This window comes from Lepisma saccharinum, chromosome 22, assembly GCF_977018435.1.
Source record: "Lepisma saccharinum chromosome 22, izLepSacc3.1, whole genome shotgun sequence".
Classification (NCBI taxonomy): Eukaryota; Metazoa; Arthropoda; class Insecta; order Zygentoma; family Lepismatidae; genus Lepisma; species Lepisma saccharinum.
In genome coordinates this window covers 30,608,874-30,629,037 of record NC_139250.1, presented here as the reverse complement: position 1 = coordinate 30,629,037, position 20,164 = coordinate 30,608,874, and the positions used below count along the sequence as shown (strand labels likewise).

At 38.2% G+C, this 20,164-nt stretch overlaps 1 protein-coding gene across 1 annotated transcript in view; it reads left to right on the top strand.

Annotated features, from left to right (window-relative positions):
* The window catches only part of LOC146004754 (15-hydroxyprostaglandin dehydrogenase [NAD(+)]-like), a 32,388-nt gene extending 12,662 nt beyond the window's left edge, over positions 1 to 19,726 (top strand). Inside the window, exons 4-7 of the mRNA XM_083143729.1 lie at positions 829 to 935; positions 5,874 to 6,047; positions 12,407 to 12,555; positions 19,500 to 19,726. Of these exons, the coding sequence (XP_082999855.1) occupies positions 829 to 935; positions 5,874 to 6,047; positions 12,407 to 12,555; positions 19,500 to 19,647 (578 nt within the window). The 3' untranslated portion in view covers positions 19,648 to 19,726. The remainder of the gene's footprint in view (positions 1 to 828; positions 936 to 5,873; positions 6,048 to 12,406; positions 12,556 to 19,499) is intronic.
* The last annotated feature ends 438 nt before the right edge of the window (positions 19,727 to 20,164 follow it).

Genomic DNA, 20,164 nt, shown 5'->3' with positions numbered 1-20,164 from the left:
AATAATAATTCCTCAAAAATACATTTTTCATTATGTTTAAACTTGTAAAGCGAAATATTAATGTAAGCATCTAAGTTACTCATAAAGAAGTACAACATATTGACACGTCCTTTCGCATTGCACTATTATTTATTGTTATTAATTATATTTTCTCTTGTGCAAATGTTTATTGTTCTTTAATCTTAATTTCTGTAATTTACCTATCATGATAATGTCAGGATAGTGACTAACCTGTATATACTTATCTTGTAAGGGCTGTTACCATGGCAATTACGAGTGTCTTTTGTCTTGACTTGGAAGTTCGGTCTCGGTTTTTGAATAGAGTGATCAAGTTGAATTATAAGAAGTTTAATTTCTTTGAGTGCCATGGATTATATGTTAGGCATATAAGTATTTAGTTTGCAAAGAAGTAAAATAGACTTCCTTTTTCTTAGTGCAAACTTAACTTTGATTTTTATTTGACGAACTAACAGAGAGATATTACCCCATACCCTGAGAGGCATCACGTGTATGCTTTCGAGTCTTTCATGTGAACTGATTATTTGCTCTTTTAGTTAAATCATGTTCTTTTGACCAAAGAACATGTCAATATTAAAGAAAATTTAGATGCATAATATGAAAGAGCATCATTACAGCCTCTCCCCCCTATCTTGGAAAACTGCAGATGGCATGGGAATGCTAGGTTTAAAATCAAAGTAAATAAATCTTACGAAATATGTAGCACTGGACACCGGTATAGTTGTGAATCACAAGGTAACATCAAAAGAAAAGCAGTGGTGCCATCTTGTAGTGATATTCTGTTATTGTGGAACTTGTGATTATTTTCAGATTGTTTCAAAATAGCCGTATCAAAGTTTGGAGGACTAGACATTGTATTAAACAATGCAGGAATTTTGAACGAGAATAAATGGGAACTAATGTACGATATCAATTTCGTAAGTAATGTAATTCGTAAATACGAAAACTATTATTTTTAGTTGGAATTATCGATAAGACTATAATTAAATAAGTTTTTCTTCCAGGAAATATTACTCTCATATTTTAACCTTTAAGTAGGTAGGTGGCCAAATTGTACACAAGTGGGTAGTGGTGTGCTCACGACACCCCACAGAAAAAATACACTTACAGTTATATTCTTACAATTATAATTGTAATATATATATAATTTTACATTATTTGTACGGTTGTAAGATTGCGAAAAATGAAAATAACTAAATTTGAAACTTTTTAAGGACATTTTTATAATTTTCCTTTTTCCGTCTATTTTTTAGGGACAATTCCTTATTTTATTATATTTTTTAATTTTCCTTCCAAACAGAATACACAATAGTTACTTAAAAGTAGCATATGTATTAAACAAATGTACGAGGATTTATATTTAATCATTACTAATTAAATGGTAACACATGAACATGAATTTGAGGCTACAAGAAATATAGAAAACAAATACAGGCCTATAATTTTTGAATATCACTACAGTTCACAGAAAGAAAACTTGTCAGATAAGGATCTGCAAGAGCATTTACAATAACTCTACGAGGACCACTATTTATATTTTGAGCCTTGGCAACACTGATTGAAGTTAGGCGCGATTTGACGTTTGCACGGAATCGTCTGGCATTATTGACCATAACGTACTTCAAATGTTTTGTCAATAGCTTCATTTGTGTTGTTTATGTTGCTTTGGAGATTGCGCGACAACAATAAAATGGAATTAACTCGTGAACATTTTCGTGCGATAATTTTTTACGATTTTCGACGTGGATTATCAAGACAAGAGTGTATCGATCAACTTACTTCCACATTTGGCGATGAAGCCCCATCCTTTGCCACTGTGAAACGCTGGTATAACGAATTTAATCTTGGCCGCCATTCGCTCACCGACGAGATTCGCGAAGGTCGTCCAAAATCAGTTGTTGTTCAAGAAAACATTGATGCTGTGCAAAACCTAATACTGCAAGATCGTCATGTGACATACTGTGAGATTGAGGCAACCATAGGCATTAGTTCCACCAGCATATATAAAATATTACATGATCATTTAGCTGTGAGAAAGGTATGTTCTCGTTGGATCCCACACAATTTGGCAAAAACTCAAAAAGACGCTCGCGTCAATTGGTGCAAACAAATGCTCAATAAATACAATCGTGGTGCTTCAAAAGACGTATATAAGATTGTAACAGGTGACGAATCATGGATATATGCATATGAGCCGGAACGTAAACAGCAGTCGACTGTATGGGTGTTTCAAGATGAACCCAATCCAACAAAAGTTGTTCGCGCTCGAAGCACATCGAAACAAATGATCGCCTGTTTTTTCGGGAAAACTGGTCATGTGGCAACTGTGCCTTTAGAGGAACGTAGAACAGTCAACTCTGAATGGTACACAACAATTTGTTTGCCAGAGGTCTTCGGTCAAATACGGAAAACAAACAAACGCCGTCGGATCATTCTTCATCAAGACAATGCCAGCTGTCACACATCTCGTCTAACAACCGACTTTATGAACAGTCAAAAAATCGAATTGATGGGTCATCCGCCGTACAGTCCTGATTTGACACACAGTGACTTCTTCTTGTTCCCGAATGTCAAGAATAAATTGCGTGGACAACGATTTTCGTCGGCGGAAGACGCCGTTGATGAGTTCAAAAACCATAATATGGAGGTGTCTCAAGAAGATTGGAAAAACTGCTTTGACAAATGGTTCGAACGAATGCAAAAGTGTATTGACCATAAAGGAGAATACTTCGAAAAACAATAAAGCAGTTTTCAATGCCAAATTCCTGTTTTTTTTTATTGTTAGGCTCAAAATATAAATAGTGACCCTCGTAATATCTTTTTGACACGTTCCTGTTCTTTCTTGTATTCCATTTCCAAGAACAGAAAAGCCACAAGTATTGCAACACTTGAGCAAAATAAAGTTTAAAACAATACGCAAGTAGGTAGGTGGGGTGCTGATAACACTCCAGAACGCGGATCTCTTTTCAGGCGCCTAAAATACCTACCTTTCAAGGAATAAACAACATGAAGGTAACGGAAAGATGAACAGTGTTGCCAACTTATAAGATTATTTTTTTTAACAATTTTTAGACCTGGGGTGCTAATCTCAAAAAAAGGTGCAACAAAGTGTGTTCATTTTACTTGATTTCATGTCCTAAAATACACATCTCAAACGATCGGTATGAAAACAGCTATATTTTTGGAAAAGTGCTGTTACAAAAATTCCATTCCCCAGTTATTACATCATACGTTCTCTCCTATTCGCAGGGAGTATTTTAGATCTAGGGGTTCCACTTTTATTGCTGGCGACTGTACATGCCCCTCTCCTTTCAATTCCTGTTTAAATGAACGTTTAACCAACATGCGCGAAGTGGAAATAGTTCTGAAATGTGACGTTAGAGGTCACGTAAGTAAACGTTCGTTCACGGGGTTCATTGATGCGGCAGTAGATGGCTCTGTGGGTTTATCGTCTGAGTCGATAGGCACAATGGACGTACTCATAAATACTTTAACAATTACAATATTAGTGTCGTCCCGGGTTCGAATCCTGTCCTGGGCATGGATGTTTGTGAGTGTCCATTCATTAATTTCATCACTCATCCCCATCTTCGTAAATTAGCCAAAAGTGGCACAAGAAGCGAACAAAGAAAATCAATCAATCAATGTAAAAGTGTCGTGGCCAGTATTTTCGTAAAGGGATACATATAACCGTAACAGCGAATTGCATCTTCTTTATTTTGATAGTCAGCCCTAGATCTTCCAATCTTTTCTCGAATTTGACGCTGTTTTTTTTACTTAGAAATGCTTACACAAATGATCCCCAATAGCTCACCTCCCGAACTTACTAACAGATTTCTCTACATACAGATACAGTTGGCGGCATAAATATTGCCAGGCAAATTCTCCAACGCAAGGGTTCAATAAGGTACGAGTGATGTCACTTAGGGATGTAGAAGTAAGACGACGTTCAACTGGGTTTTACAGGTTGTTTTACAGCCCTCCTGAAAGAAAAATATCTTTATCACAATTTAATCTATTACTATCTAATCTTATCAAAGATTTCAGTTAAAATTAATGTTCTGCTTTTGCATTGTGTGTATTCTCTATACTCTATTAATGGCGTAATTGCTAAAAATATCATGTTAGGAAATTTTAATATGTAAATTATGGTAGAAAATCCATTTTAAATTCACGAAACAACAGACAAGAAGCAAAAACAAACCTCGAAAATGCTACACAATGCAACGAAAAGAGGAAAAAGCCAATAAAGCCAGAGAGAAGGAAAGAAAAACGAAACAGGAATAGTGAAAAGGAAAGGAATATATATAAAGAAGTGACAGATAAATATGAAGTTGGAGAGAGAGAGAGAGAGAGAGAGAGTGCGTGAAACGTGGAAGAAAGAGAAATTAAAGAAGTGATAGAGAAAGAGGTAAAAAGTTGGAGAGAGAGAGAGAGAAAGAAAGAAAAACGAAACAGGAATAGTGAAAAGGAAAGGAATATACGGTATATAAAGAAGTGACAGAGAAATAAAAAGTTGGAGGGAGAGAGTGTGTGTGAAACGAGGCAGAAAGATAAAGCAAAGAAGTGATAAGGAAATAAAAAGTGAAAGAGAGCATCGAAAAGAGTAAAAAGCCAATAAAGCCAGAAAATACAAAATAAAAGCAATGTATTCTGGTTCTTACTGAAGAGAAACGGACGAGTATCAGGATTAGTATTGTGATCAAGGCACAGAAAAAAAAATATCTAATTTTTCATCAAATTCTGAACCCTAGATCAAGGGGTACCGGGTTCGATACCCGGTGAAGGCACATAGTGCTTCGGATCCTACTTTAAACTGTAAGCCCTGTTCCGATTAGCCTTATTGTGCACAAAGTGGACTTAAAACACCAAATCAATCAATAAATCAATCCGAACCCAAGTTTTATAATTTTCTAGATGTATTTTTCCTTTTCCATACTCTTTGCCACGATGTGTATGTAAATAAATAAAATTAAATTATTATTATTATTATTATTATGATCTAAAAAATACCAGGGAAATAACAAATGGATCGGATGTTTTTAAATTACAGGATGATCTTAAAAGAGTAGTACAATGGTGTGACATAAATGGTATGGAAATTAATTTAGCTAAATGCAAACTATTGAGATGTTCAAGAAAACAAACTGTATTGTCTCTAAATATGTTATTAAATCTAATAAGATTTCTATTTGCTCTAGTCATAAGGATCTTGGTATAATTATAGATTCCAAACTGTTTGTAAAAAAGCTAAAAAGGTTCTAGGTTTTATATTTTTTAATTGGACTTCTTTTAATAAAATTGAAACTTTTAGATTTCTATTTATAGTTTTGGTTCGTCCGTTATTGGAATAGAGAAGTGAATTATGGAACATAGCAGCAAATAGTCACACCGAGAAAATTGAATCAATTCAGAAGTTATTAATTAGGATACTTTGTATGAAAATGATGAAAAGTTACATGTCACTAAAATATTTGGAGTGGTTGGAAATTTTTAATTTAACAACCTTGAGCTTAAGAAGGAAAGATAAAATCAAAGCATTTATACAAAACATCTTGTCAAATAGGACTGATAGAAATGCAATAGTTTATAACGTTCCAAAATATAAATCAAGAAAAAATGCATTATTATCAGTAAAATTGAAAAATGGTGGTGAATTTATAAAAATATGAATCGATGATTTCGATTATGACTTCCCTTAAAATATTATATTTAGGTATAGCATGTGATTTTATGTAAAAACCATTATGATTTAATCCTTTTATATTACTCTTTTTGACATAGTACTGTATGAAGTTTTTGTAACTGTTCTCAGTACTTTAAATAAATAAACTAATATTATTATTATTTCACAGAAAGGGGCGACCTATGGAATCCATCTAGGCTTCAAGTACATGGGGAAGGACAAGGGAGGTAGAGGGGGAGTCATAGTCAACACCGCCTCGCAAGCTGGTCTGACTTCCATTCCTGTCAACCCAATGTATTCAGCCACCAAGCACGCATTAATTGGTCTCACCAGAGGCTTTGGGGTGAGTGGTGATTTCAGAACTCGTCTATCATACTGATAACAGCCCGAAAGTTTGCAAAGTGCCTTTTCTGCTGCATTTTTTGATATTTTTTCCCCCTTGATATACATTTTTTATGTTCTTGTCAATGTTTTAGAAGCTTTTTCAGTGTGCCTCACTTGTACCCCACTGCCTACTTTTTCTTCTTATGCCTTCCTTTGCCATTTCCAATGAAATTTTGGGATGTTTTTCAAAACATTGTACACAAAACTTATTTTTCCTTCAGAAACATTATGTATTAGCACATTATGTTGTTGCCAGAGACAATTACAAAGCTGGAAAGAAAGGGGGGAAGCTCTCCTAGAATAGAATACAGTGTGTCCAAGAAAAAAATATACCAATAAAGAATTTAAATAACTCAACAATCGTTAACGATAGAAATGTCAAATAACGTTTATTTGGAAGAGGGAAGAAAGGAATTTTTTTACTACCAGAAAGGAAAAAATCGTAACATAATTAAGCGCATGCGCGGCTTTGTTCGTGAGTAGTCTGTACAATGGCGCCGTTTACTGTTCGTCAGAAAGTTGAGTGCTGCTTTTGGTTTGCAGAATTGAAGTCTCCTGTAACGGTACAAAGAAGATTCCGGCAACAATATGGACAGGAAGCACCAGAACGTCATTACATTGTTAAATGGCATAAACAATTGCTGGAAACAGGGTCTTTGTTGAGGTCTTTGTCATCATCAATGCGTGATAGCACTTCACTAGCATAATCAAACCTAGCGGGTTTATCACTGCACTTTAGTTTCTGAACAAGCTGTAACTTGTAGGCTCTAAGCCTTAACCTTTTATGTACGATATCATGCACAGTAGAACGTGGAATTTGAAGTTGAGAACTAGCACGTCTCACAGATTTACGCGGGCTTCTCTGGAAAGCTTCCTGAACTGCAACCACTTTATACTCGCTCACACGCTTCCGACCACTACCTTTCTTCCTCAACAAAGACCCTGTTTCCAGCAATTGTTTATGCCATTTAACAATGTAATGACGTTCTGGTGCTTCCTGTCCATATTGTTGCCGGAATCTTCTTTGTACCGTTACAGGAGACTTCAATTCTGCAAACCAAAAGCAGCACTCAACTTTCTGACGAACAGTGAATGGCGCAATTGTACAGACTACTCACGAACAAAGCCGCGCATGCGCTTAATTATGTTACGATTTTTTCCCTTCTGGTGGTAAAAAAAATGCCTTTCTTCCCTCTTCCAAACAAACGTTATTTGACATTTCTAACGTTAACGATTGTTGAGTTATTTGAATTCTTTATTGGTATATTTTTTCTCGGACACACTGTATAGCTTTATTTCAGTATGAGCCTTTGCGGCTGTACACACATTTCCATACATCAATGAAGTATTTTGTTTTCTTTTCTCCATATCCCCTCTCCTCATGTCCTCACGCGTTCAACTTTACCTTTCATATTAATTGTAGGTTCTTCCCTCACTATAATGTTCGTAATTTTACATTTCCAGCACTAGTTATTATACCGGGTGTCCCAGAAGTCTCTCCCTGATTACAAACTTTATTCATATCCGCTATATGCAATGTAGAGATGTGAAAGTGGTGCCAAAATGTTGGAAAACTAACCAAGTTTATTTTTTGCAGGTTTCAGTAATGTGGCTGTAGTGTAGCAATGTTAGTGCCAAGGAATCCGGAATTAATGTTCTTGACATCGGGTGGCATCTTTCCATACAATGTTTCTTGGACTTGACAGGATTTGGGAATGAAGATAAATTCAATTTTTTAAATACCAACTTATTGATGGCAGATATTCTAGACGAAAGAATTCTGTACATTGAAAGTTCCTCTGCACTGTTATTGGTGACCGGGTCTCGTGATACCAGAGGACATGCTGAGCTTTTTCCTGATTTGTGAACATTTCCGGTTTTCTGGGCACTGACACTGCTACATTACAGCCACGTTACTCAAACCTGCATAAAATAAATTGGTTAGTTTTCCAACATTTTGGCACCACTTTCACATCCATATAGCGGATATGAATAAAGTTTGTAATCAGGGAGAGACTTCTGAGACACCCGGTATTATCAGCAAGAAGCTTTCTGCACACTGTTCCCAGGCACTTTCACTCCCTTCCCTCATCGTATTCGCCACCTTTGTCTAGACGTAATGCAGGATGGTTCCCAGGTCCATTATTTGATTTTCGTTCCTTCCCGCCATTTCCCTCCCCGTAATGGCCTCCATTAGCCCCTCAATTTAAGATTCGTTCATATCACTTACGTATTTCAGTCTAGCCTCTGCTGTTTCTTTGCACTGGAGGAGAATGTGGAATTTCGTCTCGTCTTCCCCACACATTGGACATTCTGCACTCCCGTCCTCTCTCACGCGCTTGAATTGTGTCCACCTCTCTAGCATGAACCATGCCAAACCCGTCCTGTCAGCATCCATGAAAGACTTCGAGGAATCGTGCAGCAGCTGATGGAAGTGACAGGAGGAGGAAGTTAGCTGTTACAGAAAATTCCAAACGTGCAATGAGTGCAAATGTGGAAATGAAAAAGAACTGAAAACAATATGTGATATACTTAAAGGTAGAAATTCTTTTCTTGACGATATGAATCCAGTTACAAGAGCCTGTTTTACATATGGTCCTATTTCTTCTGACGAAGCAGAATGATCTTTTTCTGTTGTGAAAGAGCATTCTTTCTGACACACTTCTGTCTATGAATATCGAAAACTTAAGAAACTAAACTCCGTACCAGCTAACTGTAGACCAGGCGAACGAGAACAAGTCTCTGCGCAAGTAGTGACGCGAGATGGCTCCACCAATGAACAGTGAGAGAAACGGGATTGTGTAATGGGCAACGGGAGTTACCCGAACTCTCTGTAAGCGTTGCAAGCTTTTGAAAAGGATAATACCGTACGCACATGGCAAACGGACCGTATTTTTGTCTCCAGGTCCGTACGCTTGGTTTAAGAATTTCTTAGGGAAATATTAGGGATAAAACTGCAAGAGCAAATTTTGACAAGCCGTGTATTTAGCATACGGACTAAGGTCTGGACTGTAAGGTTGGCAACACTGCGCTTTCACCACTCGATTTTCTTCCTCCTCCTCAGTTATCTGGAACAGGGTATAGTGAATATGTGCAATCAAGGCAACAGAGGAAAGTAAAAATATTATGTTCATTTTAACTTTCTCAATGAAATTATACAGCGTAAGTGAAAATGATATTCCCGATTTCAGTGTCTATTTATTTCATTGTAATGATACGTAAATGACTGAGATTACACACACAGATTGAAAAACTCAAAACGTTTTTTTCCTGGCATATTATAAATGTTCTATGTGCGATCCACGTGTTACACGACACACGTCTATAATCAAGTTCCTACCACACTCTTCCAAGCATGATAGGGTCCACGTCAAGACTTAATGAAATGGCCACCACGATCCGCAGATCTCACCCATTGTGATTTTTTTCCTATGGGGTTTCATTCAAGGATCGAGTTTTTGTGCAACCACGTGCTACAACATTGGTGGAATTGCATGAGCGCATCACTGCAGCAATAGCCGGAAGAAGAGTGTGGCAGGAACTTGATTATAGACTAGATGTGTGTCGTGTAACACGTGGACCGCACATATAACATTTATAATATGCCAGGAAAAACTTTTTGAGTTTTTCAATCTGTGTGTGTAATCTCAGTCATTTAGGTATCATTACAATGAAATAAATAGACACTGAAATCGGGAACATCATTTTGACTTACGCTGTATATATGAGTGACTTGAATTTTGTCACTTCTTTGGGTTTATTATGCCTTTTTTTTCTATTTTGGTGGCTACTTTGCACACTATAAATGCTTTTTGCCTGCCTATTTTAACCAAAATAAATACCTGAACTTCCTGGCTCCACTGATAATCATTAGAATTGATTGAACATTTTTGAATTTGAATTAAAGGAAACTGCCTTTTTTTTGTAACCCTCCGATTGAACAAAAATCGAACCAATGCTCTATCTACTTCAGGCGAAAATGATTATATATAGAAGGACTGAAATAAATATAAAATTCTAGTATAATGGATCATATACAGTAACATCTCAAATGATTTGTCTCTCTCTGATGCCGACTTCCGTGGGCACACTGCGCTACACTATGGTGCCAGGAGTCCGGTGTTCGATTTATTGCCTGGGTGTTAATGTTCTTTGTTCTTTCGTCGCATGAGAACGACAGTCACGTATTTCCAAAAATGCTGTTTTCAGTTTTGTTCAAATGATCTCCTCTGTAGAGTTCTATTTTCAGTCAGATCGATCCTCATCAATCTCATCATATCACCAATCTCCATCGTCGCGATTACCAAAAAGTGGTAAAAAAACTACTCTTAAATAACACAAAAATAACCAAATCTGTCTCTCTGATAATAAACAAAGTTAAAATTTTACAGTATCAATGGACATTAAAGCGGTATATTCCTACTTCGTAAACAAATGCAAATATTCTGACTCAGCATAAATTTCACGATAACATAATTATCTGAGATATTTTCAAAATTGTTTACGTTCTTTAAAATATAATTATATTGTAAGATATGGTATCCAATTCCCTCATTCAACCTCACTTCCACGTAGTACACCCTGGCTCTGGCGAGTGGCCCCATGGCCAGTATAATTCTGTGTCGCCCTGTGTTTTGTTCTTATTTGTGCTGAGCGCCCTTTTTAGCCTCAGCTTTTAACCAAAGTAAGGAAATTTTAGTTTTCAGACACCCTTTTATTTTTGTTATGATAAGGAGCTGGACCCCGTATAGTGTGACTGGTGCAAAATAGCCTCAGTGCTGACGCACCCAAAAAAAAATAATTCAAATTCCCTCATACACTGTTTAAATGTCCATGTAATAGTTGTTATTTGTTCTGAAACACATAACGTAAATTTTTTTTTTAAAAAAAGTAAATCTAACTTCACCAAGACTTCTAGTTAACAAATCAAACCATATCGTTAACTTCTTGCACACTTGAACTTCGATGCTTCAACAGGTTTACAACAACTAAAGAAGGTTGCTTTATATCAGCACATTTTCAAATATACATATTATCGAAGGTTGAGTATACATTTTCATTACAACACACTGCCTGAGAGAGTTGAATGTAGGCTTTGCAGTATCAACGCGTCTACTTCGTTAACGTCCAAGAACTGAAGATTTCCGCCACCACGAACGTGGGTGGGGTTAAACAGCGGGCGAGTTGTTTTCGTCCAATCACACACAACCTTCAGCCAATGGTCGCAGCTGTCATTCTGCTCGTCTACTCCACGTGGAGTCTCAGTCACATGACTGCGGATACGCTGTTGCCGTACTTGGCAACTTCAATGTGGAGAGCGTGGGAAGGTGCTTGTGTGCGGAGAGACAAGGTGGCGTAGAGTAGATGTGGAGAGTAGATGTGTGGCAACACTGTGCGTTGAATGTGATTGTTGCAGCTGGTGGGCGCGTTCCGTGGACTCCAAAGCCAGCCGATCGTTAACGAAGCTATCGCGTCCACTATACTCATTGTTACGGAGACTTAAGCAAAGGTACATAGATTATCCGTAATGTACAACGTCTCAATATAAATCTATTGTTGAGTGAAATACACTATACCCATTAATTCTATGGTTGGTGAGTAAATTCAAGCATAAGGTTGTACCCTCAAATAAAAATATAAATGTATCAGGTGTACATATGCACTATATATATATATATATATATATATATATATATATATATATATGTATATACTGTATAATATAGAGCTACTGTATTTTTTATCAGTCTACTCGACTCGCTAAAATGTATCATATATTTTGTAAACTTACGTCCAAGCAAATATAAGTTAATTTCAACTCTTAAATTATATTTAGCTCATCTTGATGATTAGATTAATATTTATTTCAATGTGAATGCAACATATTACGCCGTATGTTGTTTAACGTGTTAAACGTTATTCAATTTCAACTTAAATTACAAGAATAGCATTAATAATGCATCATAATGAACAAATGATGCGATGAAAAAATAAATGCAAGAAAATGCATTCAATTTTGTTCCAAGTATAAAAAACGTTTGAGTGCATCTCAGAATTGAAGACAACACTTGACTTTTTCCTAATAGGCCTGCATTAAAAATGCATTCGATCAACAATCTGAATAACACTGAACCACGAAATCAACAATTGCAAACATACTTGTATCAGTTGATGCATTTGTCCATAACGCTAATGCATATTTTTCTATGACGATTATATCGTAAGAGACACTAAGTTTCTTTTGTTCCTGCTGAAGAGTAATAGGTAAACAAAACACAGTAAACAATTTTTCTAATGAACGACCGTATCTTTCCACAGGCGGGGGTTCACTTCCAGAGGACAGGTGTTCGAGTGGTGGCAGTGTGTCCAACCCAGACGATCACGGGCTTACTTGACAACTGTGAAGATTTATATTACTTCCGTGAGAGCGCCAAGAAAATGAAGAGGATTGTGGATGAAGGCCAAGAGTAAGAAATGCATTTCATTTGCCCAGGAACTGATTGATTGTATTCTCTCTCAAAGCTCATGTTTGTATATTCAATATACGGGGCAGTGTTGCCACATGAAGGGAAATTTCCCTTTATGAAGGGAAATTCGAACCAAATATTAAACGAAATCGAATGAAAAGTACCAAATTCCATGGGAATTTTCAGAATCAAACTCAAGAATAGTCCAGATTAATACAGATTATGCACTATTTATTACTATTATTTTTAAAGGTTTTTAGTGAAGGGAAAAACTGAGTGCAAAAAGGGAAATTGTGCTCCTTGGAAAGGGAAATTATGCCCTCAGATTGTGGCAACACTGGTCGGACCGCATGCGCTGAAGTCCCCATTGCTTAGGTATCTGGAAGTCTCACAATCAATCTCCCACGGAATGTTCACCTGTTTAGACAAGAATCTTGGCAGTGAAGACGCAGCAGCAGGCAATGCGACGACGGTTCAATGAGGATACGTGCCTGAGCGTCACAACATGATACGATGGGTCAGACAATAGAAAGCCAGAAGCGTGCAGAAACAGAAGTCTCCTGGTCGGAGAAAATGGATTCTCTGGTGTCCTGGTGCTTCTCAGTGCACTGTCCGCTGCGTCTCCTGAAAAAAAAAAAAAAAAAACGTTCGGATGAACGCCTTCACTGCCACAATTCGCGTCTGAACCGGCCAACGTTCCATGGCAGACTGATTGCGAGACTTGCAGCTGCATAAGAATGGGAGACTTCTGCGCATGCGCACCTGCGTTCCAACAGGGTTGCCAACTGGTAGACACAATATACGTCACCCTGTATATCAGTTCGGTACAAGGGAGAAATCTAGCTTATCCAAATGGTTAACGCTCTAGCCAGAAATCAAAGGCGATTGAATTCGTTGTGTAACCCTCTCCCGCTGCTTCTCAAATATCTGCTGCGCATCGGAGTTCAGTTTTAGTTTTAGTGTATTTTCCTATGGGGAAAACACACTACAGTAAAACCTCGTTAATCCGGACTAATGGGGGATACGTTGACCGGTTTAACGTAACTCCGGATTAACTGAAATAACCTAAAAGAACAGTAGAAAGTACATTAAAACTCCGTTTATAGCAACAAAACACGTTTATTGTGGTGTTTTTAAAGGGTATAGGCCTAAATACACTATACAGTACAGTAAAATGTAAAGCAATACTGTGTATACCTTGCAGTACGTACATACGCGATACCGATATTATACGAATATGCAATATGACGAATGTGATTGTTGACTTCTAGCCACATTTAAAACCTTGCATCCGGATTAACGAGGTTTTACTGTATTTTTAGGATGCACTCATGGTGAAATTTAAGCCCCGGACTAAATTTTATGTATCGATCTCGAGTAGCAGAACCCGAATATATGAAAGTTCAAGTAACGACATGAACCCCCCCCACACACACACACACCCCCACAAAGGGTGCGTTCCGAAAGTCTTAACGAAACGAACGTTCAACGAAAATAACTGGGCTCGTGAATCTGGTGAAACCAGTTATTTTACAGACTTATGGGACACTAGCGAGAGCGCAGGCGCAGCGTATTGTTTAGAGAAAGTTTCCGCATGGCGTCCAGCGGAAGGAATGTCCTTACGGCAAAAATAAACTCTACTGTGGACACTGTTACTCATTTTAATCACATTCTAAGAACGGTTAAGACATGCTTATCTTGTGCATGTTGTTTCATATCGCTATCTGTTAAATTATAATACATTTTCCGAACTAGTGCAGTTTGAAGCCATCAGCACGCACAATGTCTGCAAGCAGCAGACGATTCTCACCGAACAAACCAGCCTCCTGGCCCGTGCGTTTGGTGAATATCGTTCTTGCACGAAACGCACGGAATGTGAATTTTGGGACAGCATAATGAAACTCACGAAACGCACGGAAGCACGTATGGGACAGCCAGTTACCATAACTCGTTTAACGCGTTAAACTCGTGCGACTTTCGGAACGGGCCCATACACACACTTTATGCGGCTATCTTCCGCCTCCGTCAATGCAATATGATAACAAGAGACCATATAATTTTGAACTATTGGAATAAGGCAAACGAACTATTGTCCAAATCCCGGTTAACAGTCGACTCGAGTTCCAGCAAGAGCAGTGCCGCACACACATTGTTCTGTTAAGAACGCGATAGTAAGTTATTAGCTTAATGGTCCCGTCAGTTACAAAAAAAACGTCAATATAGCTACAACAGAGCGATGCGATTTTGGAATCGGTGGACAGAAGAGAACCGAACGCAGTGGGACACGAAATGTGACGTCACCACCATTTGAACTGTATTCAGTTATAGCTCTCGTCACGAAAACAGTCCAGTTAACGTCGGAGCTTTCCTTTGCCTCCTCCACACCCCTGGTCCTCCAGGGTTGCCACACTTCTTCTAAGCTGCTCAGTCGACACTTCTCGCATTGTACGCAAGCGGTTGATTTCGTCGGTTGAAGTTGTTGCTTATTGGCAACACTGTAGGTGGACGACGTGACCTTGACTGGTGTGTTTTCGTGCTGAGAGCTCTAGGCCAACGGTTCTCAACCTTTTTTAGTCCGGGACACACCTTGTAGGAGGTCCTGGTCTCATCATAAGCATGGGAGCCGGCACACTTGTAACAGTATGCACCCTGTTTATAATCATACGTGGGTTTTAAATAAAGTAGTGGCAACACTGTCAGGAAAAGGTGATAACAGCGTGCATGTGCTATCAGGCAATGAGCAATGTCAGTTTGGGCCCATGTCGACGTGTGGAGTGCCAAAAGTGGTAAGGTGCAGCGAGTGCTGTGGTGTATGTACGAGGTTGAAATGAACACCATTTTCCGTACTGCTCTAAAACATGTTTACAAAGGTAGAACATTGATTGTGGATCAAAATCCAGGTTGCCTGCGGAAAAAATGTACAACAATGTCAACAAGACTTGCATGAAACCTGTAGCAACAATACCTAGCCGTATCTGATGGTTCCATAATGGGTAATTGCATTTCTTTAGGAGGTTGCGATGCATCCGAGAGAACAACCTCAACATTAGGAAAATTGCATCATGCTGGGTTACCGATATTGTCACCATTGTGCAACCATCAGGCAAGGCTAGTTACTGTTGCTTCAGGCTTCATGAAAGTTTTGATCACATTTTTTGCATTGATCAAACCTGGATTTTGATCCACAATCAGTGTTCTACCTTTGTAAACATGTTTTAGAGCAGTACAGAAAATGGTGTTCATTTCATCGTCGTACATACACCACAGCACCAGCTGTACCGACCACTTTTGGGCTCCACACATCAGCATGGGCGGAATTTGATGACCTAAAAAATATAGGTATATGACCTATAGAATGTCCCAAAAATGGAGAAAAATGTCGTAAAAAATGCAAAACATGATCATTAAATTTGTTAGTTTCAGGTTAAAAATTGAAATGAAAAGGAAATTAAACAAAATGTAATCTTGCTTTAAAGAAAGGCACCAAATGATACCACATGCGCATTCAATTAAAATATGCAACGAGGATGTCCAATGGAAACAACCGAATAATTTTTAAACAATTTAATGAAAAAGTCGTATATACTGAATGAATTGGTGTAAAATGCATTAATCTCCCGCATCTATATAGGCTTATGTTCACCTTGGTGAAAACACTCAAGAATATTACCAAAATGAAAGAAGTGATAAAATATGACGAAACAATACACCGAATACAGCGAAAATGACGGGAAAATGCCAAAAATAGGGGAACATTACCAAAAACCTGAAAATTGGCAAAATATGCAAAAAAAAATGCACATTAAAATTACCTTTTCTTGGGTTCTAGACGAAGTGCAATATTGTGTATATTTAATGGGCATCGTGTCCGAGATGTCAGAAAAAAAATGACATTTCATCAACTTCCGCTCCCTAGTCATTATCTTTTCCTGACAGTGTTGCCACTACTTTATTTACAACCCACGTACTTTTGCTAACATCGAGTACTTTAAGAAGCCCTTCTTAACGCTTCCTTATAAAATTACACATACTTCATTCTAGAAAAGTAATTATTCAATTTAAAAGAATAATGTAGTCTAGTGTAACATCTAACTCAGCACACATTCTGAAATTGAGAGATGTCGGTAAAAAGCAATGGTATAGCACGAATAATAAAAATACAGAGTGTAGACTACTTACAACAGGGGTTGAATTTAAATTGTTCAAACGATAGTCTTAGTAATTTAAATGTAATAGACTTTTATGGCACAGTAAATAAAGATAAGCTCGATTTCGCTAAGACTAAATACTCGAGAGTCGTAAAATGTATCCCCAGGAGACAGATAATAAATGTAAATAATATGCAGTTTGAAGAGGTGAATAGCTTCACATATCTGGGCTCCTCGATAACAGAAAAACATGAAATAAGAGAAGGAAATCAAAACAATACTCGTGGCAGGTAATATATGCTACTATAGACACGTTTTTATGTCTAGAGCAATCATCAAGAAAGTTAAAATAAAAATATATAAGACTATGATAAAGCCAAGTGTGATGTATGGCAGTGAGGCACGGTCCATAACAGAAAGTGACATGATGATTTTAAATACGTTGGAAACGAAGATATTGGACCAGTGGTAGAGAATGGATACTGGAGAGTAAGAACAAACCAGGAACTGTATGATTTATACAAAGACTTGGAGATGGTAGCAGATGTTAGAACAAGAAGACTACAATGGTTAGGATATCATATGTTGTAAGGATGGATGAAGACAGATTGTTAAAACGAGTGTTGGATGGTAGACCTGGAGGAAGGAGAAATGTAGGAAGACCTAGACTGAGGTGGTTGGAGGATGCAGAGAGGGATTTGAAGGAGCTGAAGGTTAGAAACTGGAGGAGGAGAGCTGCAGATAGAGACCAATGGGCGAAGATCTTGAAGGAGGCCAAGGCTCTCAGAGGGCCGTAGAGCCCAGGAGTAAGCAAGTAAGTGAGTTAGTAGGTTTTTAAGACACAGTAAATAAAGTCGAACCCGACAGGTTGAGAAATGACGCTCTACGCTAATCGGAACTGGATCTACAGTTTAAATTGGGATCCGGACCTATGTTTATTTTTACATAAACTTTCTTTATTGTTTACATGTGAAAACACATTCCTGAAGTTATGCCGTTTGTTTTGATACACCCTGTATTTATATATATTATATTTATATATACCGGGTGGTCCAAAAATCCCGGAACGGCCACATATCGTGAGATATACACGAATCGGAAAACGAAAAGATACGTTTTTAATAAGTGAAAGAAAGCTATTCAAGATATCACACTTGATTCCCCACCCCCGCCCCCGGGGGGTGGAGCGGGGAGCAACTGTAAAATTTTAAATGGAAATCCCCATTTTGTATTGTAGAATCGGAAAGAGGACTTCATTCCGAGTCCAACGAGCTATCAACCATCCTCCTAGCTCAATTAGGAACGGAGATATGGCGATTTTAAATTTTAGCAAAATAAAAAAAAATGAGAAAAGTGACCGTTCCGGGATTTTTGGACCACCCGGTATATATATATATATATATATATATATATATATATATATATATATATATATATATATATTACACATAGACACATACACATGGGATATATTAGTGTATGTCTAATAAATGATGATGATGCTAATGAGTTTGGAACGCATAACATGTCATCTTCTACCTAATAAAATTCGTGTGCATACAATTTCACCCAAAAGCAACCGCATTTGCTACCATTATCAATTTATACGGCCTGACCATACCATTAGGATAACGTTTAATAAATCATTATACATTCTACTATTACAGTGGTTCCCAAAGCGTGCGCCATGCCTGGCTTTACAGGAGCCCGCGAAATGTTCACTGAAATGACACGATTGTTCCAAATGTGCGCTTCTGTAGTATATTTTACGTATACAATATTTCTGAATTTGAATTATGTGTTAATTTTTTTAAATTAAGGCAAGCAACCTAACCACAGTAACTGAGCGTTGCAATTGTTAGATAGGCCTACATTCTGACTTGGGCGCTGGGGAATGATCTTGTAACAGTAAGAGCGCCACGAAACAAAAAGGTTTGGGAACAAAAAAAGGTAATGTGCTCCCCTGTGCTTAGCACCACGCCATGAAGGCATATAGGGGGTGTAGGGGTAACGCCCCACACTATCTTGATCCGGTCGTGAGTGGGGGTGATGTGATTACCCCCCAAGGTTTCCCCCAGGTACCAATGTCATTCGACGCTGGGTGGGCGCCGGGGCCGCTTCCAACGTTAGAAAAGTTCCCGGATTTGAACCGGCCGGGGATCGAACCCGGGACCTTGAGCATGGTAGTCAGACACGTTACCGACTTTATTATTATTATTATTATTAAAGGAAAGCCCCTATGCGGAAGCTTCCCACATCACACTTCATTCACTCATATAATTTTATTCATATTTCGTTTTCAGGACTTTTCAGGACAGACAACCACAAATATCCATGTCCGAGCCAGGATTCGAACCCGGGACCACTGGCGTCTTAGCGCGATGTGCTAACCACTCCGCCACAGGGGCTGACAAGTAGGATCAGAGTCACTATGTGCCTCCACCGGGTATCGAACCCGGGACCCCTTGATTACAAGGCGACGACACTACAACTGCGCCATCGGGAAGGCTAAGAGCCACAGCGGCCACTATGAATGATGAAATTTATTTATTTATTTATTTATTATACCTCCAATTACAGAAGGCGTACATAATAATAATGAATAGTAATTACAAAATTACAGAATTACAATACAACTTCAAGTACGATAGATACATATGCAATCTTTTCACAAATAGATTGCATATGTAATGAAATGTTTGCTAACATCTGCACTATTGGATAGGCGGATTTTTATTGCGTTCTGTTGCTGTGCCTATTTCAAAGACTATATATATATATATATCTCTCTTTCAGGTCTTCGGCCGTAGCAGACGCAGTCGTCAAGTTGATCAAAGAAGCAGAGAACGGTTCGGCCCATCTGATCCACGCAGGAGTCCTCAGCCAGTTCCACTTCGCTTCTCTCCCGTCAGATGCCGTTGACCCCGTCTTGTTGCTACAATAAAGATGGACGAAAGAGTTTTCAAAATTTCCCTACGAAACTGCAATTTGTTACTACGTAATTGTAAAATGCTGAAGTTAAATAGAGATGAATAAAGTATTATTTGTAAAGAACAAGTGATATTTTCTTTGAAAATTGTTGACACTCAGATGGCATAGTGGTAACGTCGTCTCGAACTGATTGATTGATTTCCTTTAATTTACTTCGCTTTTGTGCCACTTCTGGCTAATTTGCAAAAATGGGAATGAGTGATGATATGATGAAATTGATGAATGCGTTCATGGCCAGGCCGGGATTCGAACCCGGGACCCCTGGCGTCGCAGCACGATGTGTTAACCACTCCGCCATGGGGGCTCGTCGCTTTGAAGATCCCGGGTTCGATACCCGCTGACGTATATAGTGGCTCTGATCCCACTTTTAACTGTAGATCCAGTCCCGATTAGCCTTACTGTGCATAAAGTGGACTTAAAACAAAGACTCGAGTATTGCGAGTGACTTTACTTCCCTTTAAGACGCTTGG